At 33.9% G+C, this 19,520-nt stretch overlaps 1 protein-coding gene across 2 annotated transcripts in view; it reads left to right on the top strand.

Moving 5' to 3' along the window:
- The window catches only part of LOC140436516 (very long chain fatty acid elongase AAEL008004), a 134,723-nt gene that overhangs the window by 16,923 nt on the left and 98,280 nt on the right, over window positions 1–19,520 (top strand). The window contains exon 1 of one of the 2 annotated variants that reach the window (XM_072525400.1): window positions 591–757. The exons of the other annotated variant lie outside the window; for it this stretch is intronic. Coding sequence (XP_072381501.1) covers window positions 692–757 — 66 coding nt within the window. The 5' untranslated portion in view covers window positions 591–691. Of the gene's footprint in view, window positions 1–590; window positions 758–19,520 lie in introns of those variants that run through there. 2 annotated transcript variants of the gene reach the window in all.

Genomic DNA, 19,520 nt, shown 5'->3' with positions numbered 1-19,520 from the left:
TGTATCAATAAAAAGTGCCAAGAAAAATGGAACGCTGAATACTTTTCCTAACACTGAGAGACAGCGAAAGATACGAATAAAGTCAGCTGATGTTTTGGAATGCATTACAAGGTTTAAATGATTAGAGGGACATGTAGTACAATTGCGGGATGGGAGGTAGATGAGGAAGACTCTGAAATGGAGACAAAGAAGACCTCCCATTTGATGGGTAGATAACATAAAGATAATCTCAATGAATTAGATGTCAACAGCTTACAATAAAAATAAATGGGAAATATTATAAGACCTATGTACAAATATGGGCGCAAAGGAAGGCTGTATGATGATGACTGTGATAATATATTTTCTTTTTTATGCTTGATTAGCATTAATTAAATGCGATAATGTTAAGAATCACTTCACATCAGAAAAAAAGTTTTTAATTTACATTTTTTCTAAACCTGTTTTTTGACATTTCGGGAAGTACCAAAATATTACCTTTAAAATTATTTTAATCGATTACTAATTCATATGCAAATAAGATTAATTAAATTGTTTACACCGGTTTTTAGGAAGATTTTGACAAAATCCTGCATCAACCAAAAAATTAAGTTCATTCTTTCAGGTACTTTAAAATTCGACGGTATATTTTCGGATAGCTTTAATTTGAAACTGTTTGTGTTAGTGTAGTTAACTTTTATATTTCTTCAACATGGATTTGGACTATTTTTGGAAAGAAGCAGAGGTCATCGGCAATTTATTTACCAATAACAGTATTGTAAGTTGAAAAGTATTTTGTGGGTTATTAAGAAGTGAATTAAATTGTATTTTGACAAAAATTAATTAATTAGGGTAACGGCCAACGGGTACAGTCATTGGCCGCTTAAGGGATTGTGAATTGAGTTAAAATGATTAGAAATTGATATATTTTAAAGTGAAATATTTTGTAAGGGTTTTTAGTAACAATGAAACTTCAAATATTATAAATTTATAATTTAATTATATATAATATATTTTATTTTGGGCAAAAATAATAATGTATATTAAAAATTAACAAATTTAAAAACTTATAAAACTACACCGTTACTAGCCATACAAACGTTGTTACTGGCGTATAAAATCACAATCATTGGCTATTCAATATTTATTTAAAAAAAAAAAAAAGAGGTTAGTCTTTGTATGTGGGTATATTTTATTTTATAAAAACCCTTAAAAGGGCAACATTACAAGCACGAACGTTTTCGGAACAACTGTTCCATCTTCAGGTTAAAATACAGGTTACGAGTTACAGTAACCTGTATTTTAACCTGATGATGGAACAGTTGTTCCGAAAACGTTCGTGCTTGTAATGTTGCCCTTTTAAGGGTTTTTATAAAATAAAATATACCCACATACAAAGACTAACCTCTTTTGTTATACGTGGTATACAGCCAGCTACAGGAATTATTTTCCTTGTGGATTTCAATATTTATTTGTTTACAAAGCTCAACAGCCTGTAAAAATACAATTAATACAACTAATATGATACTTATATTTTACAAAAATTGTATCAACTGGCGTGGCTTGTTGTTCAATCATGCTCCTTGCCCACTGAATTGTAGCTCTTTCTTTCCAAAAATCAATTCCCTCTTTGATGCGATCTTCCTCTACACTATCAAGCCATCTTTGTCTGGGTCGTTCTTTCCTTCTTTTCGTGATTGGGTCCCCTTTTAGAATCATCTTTGGTATCCTCTTCATTTCCATTCTCATCACGTTCCCCATCCATCTTACTCTCTGTGCTTTTATGAAGCCACTAATGCTTGGTTCGTTATACAGTTGCTCTAGATCCCTGTTTGTTCGTCGCACCCAACCTTCTACCGTGTTTGTGCTTTCATATATAGCTCTGAGCATTTTTTCCCATCTTTCCAGTTTCTCCGTAAGTATTTGCTTTTTTTCATTGTCCATATTTCACTATTATACGTCACTGTGGGCCTTATTACTGTTTTATATATCCTAGCTATAGCTTTGCTTTTCTCGATACATATTTGGATTTCATCAGTGTTTTAGGCTTCTCATCTTTTATTTTCCTTTGTCAATCTGGCATGCAGTTCCCATTCTTCCTGACCTTTCTCTTTTATAAAATCTCCCAGATAAGTCTCTCTAAATCATATTCCCCTAACTCATTAGATATAAAAGTAAACTGCCTCTCTTCTTTTTGCTCTGTATTTCCGAGTATCGACGTACGAGCACGTTGAAACGTACGAGCACGTCAAACACAGCATAAAAAAGGCGGCATTAGAAGCTTTGGGGAAACTTGAGAAAAGAAATACCCAACACAAAGTAAAATAAACAAAGAAACCAAAAAATGTATTGAGGAGAAGAAAATTCTATATATGAAAAGTATGAGTACCCAATCCCCAGAAGACACACAGAAGTACAAAGAGAAAAACAGAGAAGTAAAACGAAGAAGGGCAAAAGAAAAGAATGAAGAATGGGAAGAAACATGTGCACAAATTGAACAATACATAGGAGGAACAAGTAATTCGGAATCCTGGAAAATACTGAAATCTTTAAGAAAGAATAGCAAGGAAAAAGTTCCAAATACAATACATATCAGAAAAAGAGTGGGAAAACTACTATAAAGAACTTCTCACAGAAAACCGCCTAGATTTCATAGAGACAGACACAGAACAGGACAACAACAAAATCAGAATGAAGAACAGATTGAGATAACATTAATCGAAGTAAAGAATCCCATAAAGACTTTAAACAACAAAAAATCAGGGGGACTATTAGGAATCGTTAATGAACTAATTAAGTACGGAATGGACAAACTACACAGAATTATACACGAAATGTTCAGTAACGCTATAAACCTGAACGAAATGCCAGATTACTTTAAACTCATCCCATGAAAATATTTCCAAGGAGCTCAATCCTTCATACATTTTATTTCTTTTAATCCAATTATACGCTGATTGAAAATCTATGAAAATTGCACAAAAGATAACCTTATATTAACAGCAGGTTGACTGGATTTATTTTAGTGTAAAAATCTTATCTATCACTGATCTATTTACTCTAAAACCGGCCTGATACTCACTTAGTTCATACATCATCAAATCTAGTCATACATCATCAAATCTGTTGAGTCTCCCTCTTAGCATCCTGACTAATATTTTGTAACAGAGCAACACCTCCGTAATTTTCACATGTCAATCTGTTCCCCTTTAGGTATATGGATCATAATAAAACTGGTCCAATATTTAGTCATATTTTCCTTTTTCTGTATCCTCTTGATAAGAATATAAATCCTTTTTTGCAGTTCTTTCCCTTCATTCTTTAGCATTTTCGCAGCCATTTCGTTTTCTCCCGGTCTTTTGTTATTTTATAGCCCATTGATTAAATTTTTAATCTCTTCTTCACTAGGCAGTTCTATTATAATGCCATCATTTTGTATAACGAAATTTTCATTCTCATCTGCATTTTGTCCATTCATTAGTCTACTAAAATGCCTCTCCCATATACCCATCACTGATTCTTTTTCACTCGTGAGTTCCATCTTCTTTTTTTATTTGTGAATAGTAATTTAACTTCTTGATAAAACGACCGTATTTTTTTTCTGAAACTTTTCCTCTATTTCTTGTATTATTTTTTCGTTACACTCCCTCAGGCTATCTAAATCTCTTGGAAACGCCCCAACTATCTTCCAGGCAGAAATACATGCTATAGACATAAGTGCCCAAGAATGTCTCAACCGAGACACCCGTAGGGCAAGAGTCCTTATTTTATCAGACGGCCAAGCCGCCTTAAAGGCTCTAAAGTCATTTACATGTGAGTCGAAGTTGGTTTGGGACTGTAAACAATCTCTCAAGAAGCTGGCGGAACGCAACAATGTAACTGTGATGTGGGTGCCAGGTCACAAGGGAATTGCAGGAAATGAGGAAGCTGACAGCCTCGCAAAAGAAGGAGCTAATACCCCATTCCAGGGTCCGGAACCCTTCTGTGGACTATCGAAAAGGCCCATCAGAGAGGAACTCCGTACCTGGGAACTCAATCAACTAAGATCATATTGGTCTAACACACCAGGACAAAGGCAAGCAAAAAGGCTCATAAAAGTGTGGCCTACTGCAACAAACCGCCTTCTCGAAATGAGTAAAAAAGATATCAAAATGGTCACTGGCCTTCTCACTGGTCACTGCCCTCTGAGATATCATCTCAAGAAGATAGGCAAATCAGATAGTGAGAACTGTCGTTTCTGTCACAATGAAAAAGAAACGGCAGAACATATACTATGCAACTGCGTAGCACTGTTCTGCAAAAGACTAAAATTCCTAGGAGAGGTCAGTGTGGCGTCCTCTGACATAGGAAACAAGTCACCTAGGAAGCTAATCAACTTCATCAGAAGTATTGGCATTCTAGAGTTTAACTAGATTAAGGTATGCACAAAAGATCTCTATAGGTCGAAGTGCTTAACGACCTCACATAATCTAATCTAATCTACACTCCCTTTTCTTTTTTCTATATACCCTTCTAATTATTGTTCCATCATTGGCCATCGATAAAATTTTTAATTTTTTAACTTTTCTTTGTTTTTGTAGGTGGGCAAACAAGATTATCTAAGTTGTCAGTTTTTTTATGCTTTTTGGCACAAGTGCCAATATAGTAACCTCAAAATTGACATCTTATTTCAATTTTAAATTTAGTTACTAACAAGAATAATATAATCCTGTATACAAAAGATAATTTTTATATGTGTTGGTGTCTTCTGATTGTTTCACCGTTATGTCTAAGAGAATATTTATTTTTTCATATTCGCGATACGCACCGGTTTCGAAAAACAACTTTTTTTAGCCGACTCACCAGAACGTTTATCTATGCTGTTTCCAAATTAGTATATTTACTTTGAGATATATATTCTTCAAATTTGAAGAACTCGTATAACTGCAAACATACTTTTTCTTTATTATCTTTTTTTTTTCTATGGTTTTTCATTAACGGATATTGGCAATCACATTTCTAAAAGTCTCTCTGTCCTTCTCAGCGTGAAATTTTTTTCTACATCCATTTTTGTTAAGTCCCGAATATTTCGCAGACATGACTTTTTCTTTCTACCTATTTCCTTTTTCCCCTTTACTGTACCATGCATGATGACCTACAATTAACAGTATTTTTTATTCCGCAGTATATATCCAAGGTATGAGGTCACTTGCTTACATCTTTTTGGACTTTTTAGCTTTCTCAGCACTTCCTCGTTGGTGACTTTGACCAGCCATGGAATGCATAGTATTTTCCGGTATATCCAACGTTCAAGAGCTTCGATCATCTTAACAATTTCCGCTTTTAAAGTCCATATTTTTACCTCCTACAGACGTATCATTCAACAAACCTGATCTCCTGGTCGGGATCTAATTCAGAGTTAGTACCGACTGCCAGATATTTATATTTTTCCACTCTCTGTATTTGCTGCCCACACAGGTTTAATTGCTCATTATTTGTAGGAAGATTCGATATTATCATAAACTTGGTCTTATAAATGTTAATGTCATGTTCTATGTGGACACATTTGCTGCATCTAGTAAAGCTTGAAACTCTTCCATACCCGCAGCCATAATTACTGTGTCGTCTGAAAATCTTATGGTGTTTATTATTTCCCCACCAATTCTTATTTCCATTTTTTGTTTTCATAAGGTTTTTTTTCTGAAGATAACCTGTAAGTATATTATTGTTTTCACCCATTTTACAATATTTTAAAAAATGGTGAAGTACACAAATACTTCCGCCTGAGGTTAGCTAACCACCACAGACAGTTTTAAAACCAGATAAAGGAGGACGATTGAGTATCAGGCCGACGACCTGTTGTCGTAATAAGTACCATTGTCAAAACAACCGATACATAACTTCGAATTAAAACCGAAAACAGAAGATGAACTATACAAAGGAAACAGAAACGTATAGATTACATATAAAAACAGATACATATAGAATATTAGTACATGGAACGTAAAGGGAATCTCTAAAAAGTTAAATAAAGATAAATGAGATTACCCACAAAGTTAAACAGCAGAAAATGAATCTATTAGTAACAAAAGAAATCAAAAAAGGTATGTAAAGAGTAAAAAGCGAAGTATCTATTATAATACAAAAAAATTTTTGTAAAAATATACTTCAACTTCATGGCTAATAAAATGGCCTTGTAAATAATGAGTTTGTCAAAATCAAATGTTGAACTAGTAGGCATTTAACAAATAGGCAAAAATTAAACCTGATTTTATAAGCAAATAGAAGACCAAACTGGAATTTAAAATTATGTAATAATTTTTTATAACGTATAATGTAGAAACCGATGAGGTTTGTGAAAAACACATTTGACATGATAATTAATAAATTAAACTAGATTCAAAGTTTACTGTATATTAATTAGCAACCAATGATTTTGTGAACATTTTCGTATAAGTGTATATTCCGTCAAATGTTTACTAAATCTTAGAATACTTAGAATACGCAATGTTTGATGGTTATATAGGCTTTTAATTTTTAATTTCCTTTTACTAAAATTGTTCCTAAAGATAATTCATAAGAGAATGTACAAGCTGTGTGAAAGTCAAATTTCCCCTAACCAGTTCGGGTCTACAAATTCTGTTTTTACTAGAGAGGCTTTGTTCTCAGTACAAGTCTTATTCCAGAGATGCAGAGACGTCAACTACGACGTATACACATGTCTGGTTGATTATGAGAAAGCGTTTGATCGAGTACAGCACGCCAAGATGATGCAAATACTAAAAGAAGCAGGAATTAACAAACAAGATCTGAAAATAATTAGAAATCTTTTACTGGAATCAGACAGAAAATCTCAGAGTTGAAGGTGAACACACTGACTATGTGAAAATCATGCGTGGAGTGAGGCAAGGCTGTATTTTGTCTCCTCTAATCTTCAATCTGTACTCTGAAAGAATATTTATCGAAGCTTTGCGCGAAACTGAAAAGGAATTCTACTAAATGGTTACCGGCTAAACAACATCAGATATGCAGATGACACCATAGTATTTGCGGACAACTTAGAAGACCACAAGTTCTTATGAAAAAAATCACGTATTCCAGTCAACAATGTGGACTTAATATAAACGTTTAGAAGACAAAGCTTATGATATTAGCAAGAAAAGGATAACAGAAGGTCAACTTTACGTTAAACAATCCCTTGTAGAAAGAGTGACGTACTACAACTACTTCGGCACCATAATAAATGAAGAATGGACCAACAACCAGGAAATTAGAGCACGCATCGGAAAAGCTAGATCCACCTTCAATCGGATGGGGGCCTTCTTCAAGAGTCACAACCTCTCTCTTGATACAAAATTAAGAATGCTGCGATGCTACGTCTTCTCTGTCCTTTTTTATGGTGTTGAATCGTGGACCTTGAACAAAGATATGTGCCGAAAACTAGAAGCATTTGAGATGTGGCTATATCGGAGAATACTTAAGATCCCGTGGACTCACCGAGTCACAAATGAGGAGGTCCTCTTAATTAATAAGATACTCAGTATCTTCTAGTTATCTCCACCCTAAGGATCTCCTCAGCAAACCTTAGGGTCTTCTAACACTATTGTCAGTTCGTTGTTCTGTAGTAATCCTTTTCCCAAGTTATCGTTTTCTTATTCTTACTTGGCTGCACTGTGCTGATTACCACCAAATAGTTAGAAATACGTATTTTTGGACTTGCCTTCCATCATAATATATACCACCTTTTGTTCCCTTTTTGCAAGTTATGCCAATATACCATATGTATAGATAGAAGAAGTAATGTTTAATACAACTAAAGGTCCACAAAAATTAAAAAAAAAAGAAATTAAATAAAATGGCTGCAATAATGTTTTATTGTTTTGTTCAGGAATATAGTAGATTTTTAATAAACTCTAATATTTAATTGATAACTGATTGATTTTTTTCGATTCCACAAATTACTTAATAGCGTATAATAAATATTATTTATTTCTTCTTAGTGGATCGTTGATTTCTTAGTCGATAAGGTTTTGACATCATAAATCCGTTAAATATATTTAATGTCTGTGTAAATGACTATGAAGTAATACCGATCCACTAGAACAGGTTTTTATTAGAAATTTGCCAAATCGGAGATAAAGATAAGCAAAAACAATTTGTTTGTAAATACTAAGTGTGTAGTTCTTGTATTCTTTTAGTATTCGTAACCACAGACATATACCGAACGTGACGCCTGCACAGAAATGTTGTCATAATCATCTTTACTTTAAAAAATGAAAAATAATAACAATAATACATATATACTTCATTATTTATATTATCTTACATTGTTGGATTGACAAAAACTAAGCTTTAACATTCTGAATGGCTATATTAGTACATAAACTTTAACAAATAAAAATCGAAATAATATCTTCAATAATTTCGATTATCATATAAATATTGACCTAGGCTGTCTAATTTTGGCATCAATTTGTGCCACCTCTACACTTCACTCAATATCCATTCTTACGTTGATCATCATTGTAATCAATAAATTTCACACAAGTAACGACCATAGATTAATCAGAGTTTAAGTTTTTTTTAGATCTAAAACTCGGAAGAATAAAATTAATCACAAAATAAACAGAAACCGGTATAAGTATCAACAATATAAAAGAAAACTCAGATTACTACCAAAGGACAATCGACGAAAGATTACACGACCAAATCCTTAGCTTTCAATTAATGAAAATCATACTTGATGGTGCTAAAGAAATCGGAGAAATCGGATAACAACATAAACAACATAGAAAACTACTGTCTGATAAAGAGAAATAAATAAGTAGCAACATACAAAGAATAAATATAATACACACAATTTTGTAAGATAATCAGAAAAAAAATTAAGGAGAGTATACAAATACAACGCTAAACTGATAGATAAACGATCCAATGATGGTGGAATCATTGGATCGTACTTCTTCAAAACGACGTTGGCCAAAACGTTACAGTTAATGGTGATAACTTTAGAGCCATGATTACTTACTTTTTCATTCCCCAATTGAATAACCATGATGTGCATGAGCTGCTGTTTCAATAAGACAGCGCAACATGTTATACAGCTAGGTGCTAGTCTACGCTCCTTCGGTAGCTCCTTCGGGAACTCGGGAGACATTTGAAGCCCTAAAGAAGACATCAAATTTTTGTAATAGTATTAATCTTAGCTTCAGGTTCAACTGTACTAACCGCGAAAATCTTTCGAAACACTTATATAACTTAAATATATATACATCATTGAATACAAACCAATAGAAATACATATTTAGATGATATCATCTGATAGAATTTTTAAGAACCTTTATTAGAAGTAACATTTATTATGATTGTAAGCATTACAAAATTATGTTTTTCATAATCGTTACGATACTTTTAGTGTTTGAAATAATATACCAAAATTGGCACCATGAAGAAATGTATATTAAGATGGTACCTAAAAAATTATTTCGTATATTTATGAAATAGTTGCCGGTGACAATATTTTACGATTGTGAAATCTAACAGCACTATTGACGTTAAAAAGCTTTATTACAGCATTTTACAGCTAGTTTGTGACTGCCCATTTGAATTGAACTTGAATAAAAGTAATTACATTAATACAATGTGATGAAAGAACGTTTGTTTATAGTTATGATTGCACAAATAAAAAATAGTTTTATGTATGTATGAAATATGTAAACTACATATTTTAAATAATATAATTTTTGTACCTTGAAATAAAAAATGGTAATGAGATAATTATTTAACAATTTTAACAAATTAAAACGAGTAACACCATTAGCGTTTAGAGTAGTTTATGGATTGAAATAAGTAGCTGACTTTTTGGACAACAGTGTTCAGAATAAACTCGAAAATTTTCAACACCGGAAGTAAATTTGGTTAACTAACATGTTTTTTCAGATTATGTATCTATTTCATTTGCGATCTCCCTCTTTTCCGTTTGCGGTTCACACACACACACACACACACACACACACACACACACACGCAGTGATCAACCCTGCCCCTTGGAACATGTGTAAACCAATGTAGGAATGGGATCCACATGTCCGAAGATCAAACCGGTCACACTTCGCTAGTCGAAGTGGTAGCTATCTGACCCCCAGGCTTTTCCTCCACCCCTCCTCATCGTGTGACTTACGTGAGGAGGCTTATGGTCTGAAAGTTACTTAGAGTGCCCTGGGTAATGGGACACCCTCTGTTTTTAATGACTGTGGTTATGCCACCTAACTGTAAGGGTAGCCACATGTAGGCTTTTCTCCCTTTTTACTTTACTGGCTCTATAGAAGTTACTCTAACTTTACGTCGGGACTTGAGTCCTTAAAAAAAGAAAAAAGAGCGTGTGTTCCGACCATAGAGCCGCTAGCCTGAGCTGACGACTCTATGTCCGGAAAAGAGTGTGTGCTCGGCCACTCAGCCGCCGATTTGGCAAAATAAATTTTGTTCTCCTCGCCGGCTGAGCATCCAAGTGGGGTCCGGCCACCAAGCCCATGTATGCCGCACATGACCTCAGTGCTCGGATTTCGTGAATAGATCAGTTCATTTGATCTGCCTTAAGGGCCTATTTGATTTCCTTGGTGCTTAGGGACTATAAAATGCCTGGGCAACAATTCTTTCCCTTTTTTTCCTATCCTAAGTGTGCGTGTGGTGGGGTGTGCATTCCCAGGTGTATACAGCCCTCACACACCCCGTTGTATATTGTCCTTAAAGTACCTAAAAACCTAAAAGAAAAGCGTACCCTCTCACCAGAGTTCTTTTGCTGTGTTTTCTGATTGACTGCATTTTCCTTGTTCGTTCTCTTTGTAACCATCTCGTTCTTTATTTACTCATTTGGGTTCTCCCCATATCCAGATATCTGTTGTTTTGGTCTTCTGTGTACCGTCCTGATGTTTTCATTGTAGTTAGTCAGCTCTCTTAACATTCTGCTTGGGTGGTTTCTTAGTCCGTTGAATATTTCATATGCTCTCTCATCTAGCGTGCGTAGGATTCTTGTTTGTCCTGAGTCTCTGTATACATATCTCAAAGGTACGTACTTTGGTATCTTTAGTGCATCTCTGAGTATTTGATTTTGGGTGGTCTGTATCTTTTTCTTGTTTGTTTTACAGGTGTGTCCCCACGCAGCGGATGCATATGTTAGGACTGGCAGGTAAATGCTATTCGCAACCCTGATTTTAGTTTTAAATCTCAGTTTGCTTCTTCTTCCAATAAGTGTTGAGAGCTGACTTTTCAACGATTTAGCTTTGTATGTTTGCTGATTGATATGCCCAGTAAACGTTAGCTTCTTATCTAGTAGCACCCCTAGGTATTTAGCCTGGTTAGTCCAATCTACTGGGGTGTTTCCAATTGTGATTTCTAGGTTTGGTACACTTCTTCTGTGACTAAACATTACAGCCTGTGTTTTGTCTGGGTTTAAGGCTATTTTCCATTTTATACACCATCTTTGGAATCTATTTAGTGCTCTTTGCAGATGATTTCCGTTTGCGGTTCCAGCATCTCCAGTGTATTATATGCTATTTGTATTGAGGCTTGATTTACTTTTGTTTTGTTGCATCTCTCTCTCCATGCATCTTGTTGTTTTTTTCTTCCGCATAATTTTCTTCATATGTATGGACAGGGAGTATAGTGATTAAATATTTTTGCCTTAAGTATATTGGAGAGTTTTCCGAAAGATGCCCCTGATTTTCTTTATTTAATTTAACTATTCGTCACAATATAAGTTATTTCCTCTTTTCCTGGCTATGTGTTATTCTTTATTTCCTTAACACCTCAACGACCAGGCCAATATGCCAAACCTTTACTTCAAGACCAGGAAGTTTGCTAATATTAGCATTATTAGCTCCATGCTCCAACGAAAGAAAAAGAGGATGGTGAAAAAGACATGTTCTATGAGGCACTAGACCGAGAGTACGATAAGTGCCCAAAAAATGACATTAATAATAGTAGAAGACTTTAATGTCAAAGTCGGAAGAGAGCATATAATTTCCCCACTTGATGTCTTTGCGATATCTAAGAACATAGTAATAGCTAGGACACGATTTCCCCATAAAGATATACATAAGGGAACTTGTAAATTTCCTGATAATGAAACGATTAACCAAATAGATCACATAATCATCAATGCAAGACACTGCTCTAACTTATTAGATGTTAGGTCTTTTAGAGGAGCAAAGATAGATGGTGATCACTATTTAGTTAAAGCACGATTTAAAGAGATAATATCTAATTTAAAAAAAGAGATCCGGAAAAGGAGAGAAAAAATCGACATTAATAAACTAAAAGATCCCGACATTACAAATGTATACAGACAGCAAATAGAAGATCAAATGAGGATCGAGAACTTAGAAGAAGAAGACATTAACCAACTATGGGCAAATATACGAGATATTGTGTTTCAGAAATCGGTTAAAATATTGGGCAAAACCAAGTCAGAAAAAAGGAATCATTTGTTTGATCATGAGTGCCAAATGGCCACAAATAGAAAGAACGCAGCATATCTAAAAAAACCGTCAACGCTGGTTATACAAGGAGAAAAAAAAAAGAGTATAGGCGTCTTAGAAGACAACAAAAACGTATCCATCGACGTAAGAAGAGGGAATACAAACAGAACACTTTCAATGAGATACAAAGTTTATTCGATAAAAATGAAACGAGGAAATATTACAAATCCTTAAATAATAGCCGTCGAGAATTTAAATTAAATTTTACAAAGGATATTGTTGGTCAATATCAATGAGTATTTACTGCTGGAAAGTCAACTACAGTCTGTCCCAAACCCTTCTTTCAGTGCGTCACTAATTTTGACGTCATATAGGATTTTAAGAATGTCGAGAATTATTGCATGACATTTTAGTTAAATCTGACAGTTCCAGGATCGTAATCTCTCTTTTTCTAATTGAAAATAATTTAATAATTTTAATATTAGTCTTTGTTCTTTCTCGATATATCTCGGCATATTTAAAATATTTTTATGACAATAAATACAAAATTAAATTTTCGCTGTAAAATGTCTGATAATACTAACCTGAAATGACAATTATCATTTGATCAGTTGACATTGTGAAAGTACTGTCACGATCGAGACAATCTGCGTCAAATTATATTTATGCGCATCATTGATTGGATATCTATTTAGCGTATTCTAAACTCCAACCAATTATACATCCGTAAGTAGAATTAGCTTTACAATAAGTAATTTTGTAAGTTCTATGTATAATAATCACAGACTCGCGTTTTTTTCTGTCACTTCTAGCTTAATGTGTTAGAGAGAATTCGATTAACTATGACGCACTGAAAGAAGGGTGTTACGTCCCTCCACATATTCTCAGTTTTTAGTAATAATTTTATTATTTTATTTTTATATTTTAATTATTTACTAACGTGTGTGTATGCCTTGTTATCGTAAATTAATACGGACCTGTACAGCCCCCCCCCCCTAGTCTTAAGGGAGCAAGCTACGGGCGACACGCATATTTTTCAATCTTAGTTTAGAGATAGTCCTGTATAAATCGTCGCGCAAAACACTCCAGTATTTTAACCTGACAACGTGACCTTGTGAGATTTTGTTCCCGAATCGCCCAGTGCACTGAGGAAGAAGAAGAAGTATCCATCAACATCACAGGTACCGTAATTTGATTGCATACACACATAGTATTTATATTAATTGATAAATTTACATATAACTTATTTTCATATTAAAATTAAACCAGCACCTATATAAAAACAATTATGAGTGAGTGCTTCTCCTATAGAACTTAACTTTCATTCATTTGGTCCTTCTATCCGCATTAAAATTAGTTAAGAGTAATTTATTCAATTAAAAACGTGATCAAATTATATAAATTTTTAAATATTTGGGCAAAGTTTCTTACCAAAGGTCGTTTAAAATCATTGAAAAATTTCCACTATCGGTACATAAATTCCACAGCGGTACACATCTTGCAACAGATGCGATAATCCCAAACGAGGGTCTCTACCTGACTTATTGTTAAATCGAAGTACAGCCGTTGAAACTTTCCAAAACACGTTGAATTTCTGTTACAATCTACAATTTAGAATTCTTTAAATACAAGGGGTTTATATGATTATATATTTATTTTATATAACTTAGGAAATTAAAAAAAACGCAATATTAATTGAACACTACTGGTTTTAAAAATATTTTATGCGTATATTTCTAGTTACAATTAAATAAATATATATTGATTTGTTTAAATAATACTTGGAGTGTTTTTTTTGTTTGCTCGATTATACATACTCATATATAATAAATATTTATTCTTACTGATACTTATTGAGTTTCATAACTTTAAAAGTATTACATATATTACATATACGACTACATATTGAATTTATTGAGATCATTCTTTAAAGGTTCTTTGTGTTACATAAATTTCTTTTTCTATATCTACAATAATGTCTTCCAGAAATTCAAATAAAATTGTTCGTTTGCGTGCATTGAGAAACGTTGACATTTGTAAGATTAAACAAATGGAAAAGCTGGCAGAGGAAGTGTTGGTTGATGGTTCATTAATTCCAGGGTTTCTCTTTGCTGCAAAAGATTATGAAGCTATCAATACTAGCTTCAATAATCAGCATACTGAATTAATTAATTTAATTGCTGTCGAGGAAGACGCAAATTTGGATACGGAAGAAATAATTAGGTTTGAATTTGCCAATAGTATTAATAAAATAGCTTCTCTTTATTTTAAACATAATTGTTTATTAAACAATACTTCTAGTGGAACTCAAAATGTGTCCGCTGATCCACAAATCAAATCAAAACGTAACGTAAATCTTCCTAAACTAAATTTAAGTATATTTGCGGGCGAGATTACAGATTTCCCCACTTTTATAGACTTATATAATGCTCTTGTACATAATAATTCTGATCTTTCTAATATAGAGAAGTTTAGTTATCTTCTGCAATCACTTAAGGGAGTACCTTACAATTTAATTAAAAGCATTAAGCTGCAAGATTCTAATTATATAATTGCTTACAACACCTTAATTGATCGCTATGAAGGTAAACGAGACTTATCTAGAGCATTATGAAAAAATATTCAAAATGCCAGTGTGGTTAAAACTGATGATCCTGTTTCACTTAGAAAATTATTAGATATTTTCAATGAAAACTTAGCCTCTTTAGAAAAATTACTTTTTTCTCCCGCTCAATGGGACTTTATTCTAATGAATTTACTGATGGACAAATTGGATGTAGAAACAGTTAGGGCTTTCGAATTACACTTTGCTTCAAAAAATGTACCTTCCTATGAGGAAGTTTATAAGTTCGCATTGCAGCGTTGCACTTCATTGGAGTCATATAAAAGACAAGTCAGCAAAAATGTTAAATCTATTAATTCCGATACTTCTAATAACGTAAGGTATTCATCTTGTCAAACTTCTACATTTTTGACCAGTTCTGTCAAAAATAAGTGTCTATTTTGTGGTTCAGATCATGCTTTATTTAAATGCAATCAATTTCTTGCTGAATCACCTCAAAAACGTTTTGACTTTGCTAAACAGAATAAATGTTGTATAAACTGCTTGTCTAAAACTCATGTTACGATCAAATGCCTTTCATCCAAAAGATGTACACATTGTAATAAAAAACATCATACTGCTCTTCATTTTGATAATCTCAATGCGAATGATCATTCTTCTTCTTCTTCTCACAACGAGGTTGCTAGTTCATCTAACGATCCTATGCCTTCTGTTTCCGCCTTATCAAATACTTTGACAAATAATGTCTTGCTAGCTACAGCTACAATCTATGTTCTCGATCGTTTTAGTAAAGCCTTGGAAGTTAGAGCCTTATTAGACAGTGCGTCTCAAGCTAACTTCATTAGTAAAGAATGTGCAGACAAATTAAGTCTCCCTAAATTCAATGCGGCTTTATCGATACAAGGTCTTGATAGAATGTGCACCCCAGCCAAATCAGGCGTAAAATTGAATATTTCTTCGTCTTATGACATAAACTTTCATTGCGAGATAGATGCAATAATTCTTCCTAAAATCTGTCAAAATATGCCAACTGTTCCAATTTCTTTAGACAACTTGCCTTATCTTCAACATTTAAGGTTGGCTGATAAAATGGCAAATATTCCAGGTAAAGTTGATGTTCTATTAGGAGCAAATATCTTTGCTTACATCTTAACAGGAGGAATTATTAAAACCCGTAATGATCAGCTTTCAGCTCTTGAAACAAGTTTCGGTTATGTTTTGATGGGAAATATTCCACCTACAAATATAACAAATATTCATTCCTTTTTCACGTCATTTTCTGCTAATGATTCTGAGCAATTAGATGCGACATTAAAACAATTCTGGGCCATTGAGGAAGTACCAGAAGTTAAATCTTATTCTCCGGAAGACTCATTCTGTGAGAAGCTGTATACTCAAACCACTTGTAGAAATTCCGAGGGCAGATTTGTAGTAAAGCTGCCTTTCAAAAACGAAATACCTTCTTTTGGCGACACAAAACGTTTAGCCTTACAAAGATTTAGTTCTTTAGAGCGCAGATTTGCCAAAAATGAATCACTTAAGATTCAATATTCAAGCTTTATCAAAAGTTTCATAGATAATCATTATTTAAATCCTATTCAGCCAAGTACGACAATAAATAATGCTTATTATCTACCACACCATTGTATTTACAAGGAGTCCAGTACTACTCCATTGCGCGTTGTATTTGATGCTTCTGCACACGCCCCTAACTTTCCGTCTTTAAACGATACGTTATATTCAGGTCCAAAATTACAAAATGATCTTGTAAATTTATTGCTTAAATTCAGGTTTCATAAATATGTCTTTACTGCAGATATTAAATCCATGTTTACTCAGATTCTTATCGCTCCTGAGCAACAAAGATTTCAAAGAATACTTTGGCGTTTTTCGGAACAGGAATCTATTGCTGAATACGAACTTACTCGGGTTACTTTCGGTGTGTCTAGCTCACCATATCTTGCAATTCGTACTCTACAGCAGCTAGCACTCGACGAACCGGACTTACCTGTAGCCTCATCTATACTCCTAAAAGATACTTACGTAGATGATGTGGTGACAGGAAAGGATTCTTTAGAAAATAGTGTTCTTGCTATAAAAGAATTAATATCTTTATTGAAACGTGGTGGATTTGAGTTATGAAAATGGGCAAGTAATGCCCCTCAGTTATTCTCTCTCGCTAATATTCCTTTGGATCATATTCTGCAACAGTCTTTTTCATTTGACTTAGATCAATCTTCGTTAAAGGTATTAGGACTTGGATGGAATCCATCATCTGATGATTTCTTTTACAAAATTTTACCTCTTCAAGCTTCCTGCACAAAGCGAAATCTCTTATCCCAAATAGCTCGCATATTCGATCCTTACGGTATTCTTAATCCTGTCACTTTGATAGTAAAGACTATTATTCAACGTCTTTGGCTACTTAATTTAGATTGGGATGCAACTCCACCTTTGGAAATTACTTCAAGGTGGGAACAATTTAAAATTGAACTGCCTATACTGTCTAAGTTTACTATACCTCGTCATACTTCTTTAAATGCAATTATTTCCTGTGAGCTTCATGGCTTTTGCGACGCTTCTTTACGTGGATCTTCTGCTGTTACATACCTTCGTGTGTGTTAGGATACAGGAGTCATCAAAACTTATTTTCTTTTAGCCCGAACAAAGGTATCTCCTACCAGGGTACAAACTATTCCTCGTCTCGAGCTCAATGCAGCAGTAATTCTTAGTAAATTATTATCTTATATACTGCAGACTCTCACTATACAATTTAGTAGAATTTACGCATGGTCAGATTCGACTGTTGTTCTTCATTGGATTAATTCACAGCCATATAAATGGAAAACCTTCGTCAGTAACAGAATTTCTTATATTCAAGACAGGATAGCTTCAAAACACTGGCGATATATTCCTTCTTCATTAAATAGTGCGGATCACGGATCCCGTGGACTTTTCCCTGAGGATTTCTTAAATACTCCTGCTTGGTGGGTGGGTCCGGAATTTCTTCGCACTACTGAAGATAACTGGTCATTCTCCTTGACCGATTCTATCGAACATAACTTAGAATTGAAACAGAAAAGTTGTCTTTTGTCTTTTCCATCTGATGAATTTGTCGATAATCTCTGTATTCGATTTTCTTCCTTTTCAAAATTAAAACGTATCTTTTCCTATGTTCTTAGATTTGTTGGTAACCTAAAATCAGTCAATCAACGAACAGTTGGAAAGCTTTCTATTCAGGAACAAAGTAACGCCACTAATCAACTAATTAGATTAGTGAAACAAAGATATTTGAAGGAGGAAATAGAAAAGGTTAAAGGTGAACTTAGGCGACCTTTGGTTAAGCTATGCCCTTTGCCTTATATTGACTAAAAATGCAAATATGCATTTTGGTGGGTGGGAATGTTACGTCCCTCCACATATTCTCAGTTTTTAGTAATAATTTTATTATTTTATTTTTATATTTTAATTATTTACTTAACGTGTGTGTATGCCTTGTTATCGTAAATTAATACGGACCTGTACAGCCCCCCCCCCTAGTCTTAAGGGAGCAAGCTACGGGCGACACGCATATTTTTCAATCTTAGTTTAGAGATAGTCCTGTATAAATCGTCGCGCAAAACACTCCAGTATTTTAACCTGACAACGTGACCTTGTGAGATTTTGTTCCCGAATCGCCCAGTGCACTGAGGAAGAAGAAGAAGTATCCATCAACATCACAGGTACCGTAATTTGATTGCATACACACATAGTATTTATATTAATTGATAAATTTACATATAACTTATTTTCATATTAAAATTAAACCAGCACCTATATAAAAACAATTATGAGTGAGTGCTTCTCTTATAGAACTTAACTTTCATTCAAAGGGTTTGGGACGAACTATACACATCAAATTCAAGCACATAGGCAGATTCTAGAAAAGTCATTAGAATATATAATAGATACACACCATCTCTTCGTCAACTTCAAAGCAGTCCATCATTACATTATATAATGCAATGATGGACTTTGGGATCCCACTTAAGTTAGTTAAGTTGACCCAACTAAAAATGCAAAACATAAGCTCATGCGTTAGAATTGAAGGAGAAAACTCTAAGTTCTTTGACAAGGATAATGGTCTAAGACAGGGAGAAGCGCTGGTGTGTCTCCTCTTTATTATTGCCTTGGAAAAGGCAATCAGACAATTAAATATCAGAATGAATGGAACTATTTGCTCTACCGTGTTACCATCTATCACTTATATAGTTCCGCAGAAGCCACATATGTTTAATTTAGTTTTCTTTTGAAACGTTAAGTTCCATAGTAGCGTTCACATAGTAGCGTTTAGTTGCTGAGCTAAAGTAGTACTGGAATAAAAATTGTCAGTCACCAGTGTCTTACTTATATTTAATAATGGTGCCATAAGTTTCAACACCATATTTGTCGCCACACCTACATTCTCCGATCAAGTCGATTTTCCACCATACAATTTTACTATATATAAGTATGTCTACCAGCAGCACATAGTTCGAATATTT

The sequence above is a fragment of the Diabrotica undecimpunctata genome, chromosome 3 (genome assembly GCF_040954645.1).
Source record: "Diabrotica undecimpunctata isolate CICGRU chromosome 3, icDiaUnde3, whole genome shotgun sequence".
Lineage (NCBI taxonomy): Eukaryota > Metazoa > Arthropoda > Insecta > Coleoptera > Chrysomelidae > Diabrotica > Diabrotica undecimpunctata.
Note: the sequence above shows the minus strand (reverse complement) of the source record. Positions and strands in the feature narration are given on the sequence as shown.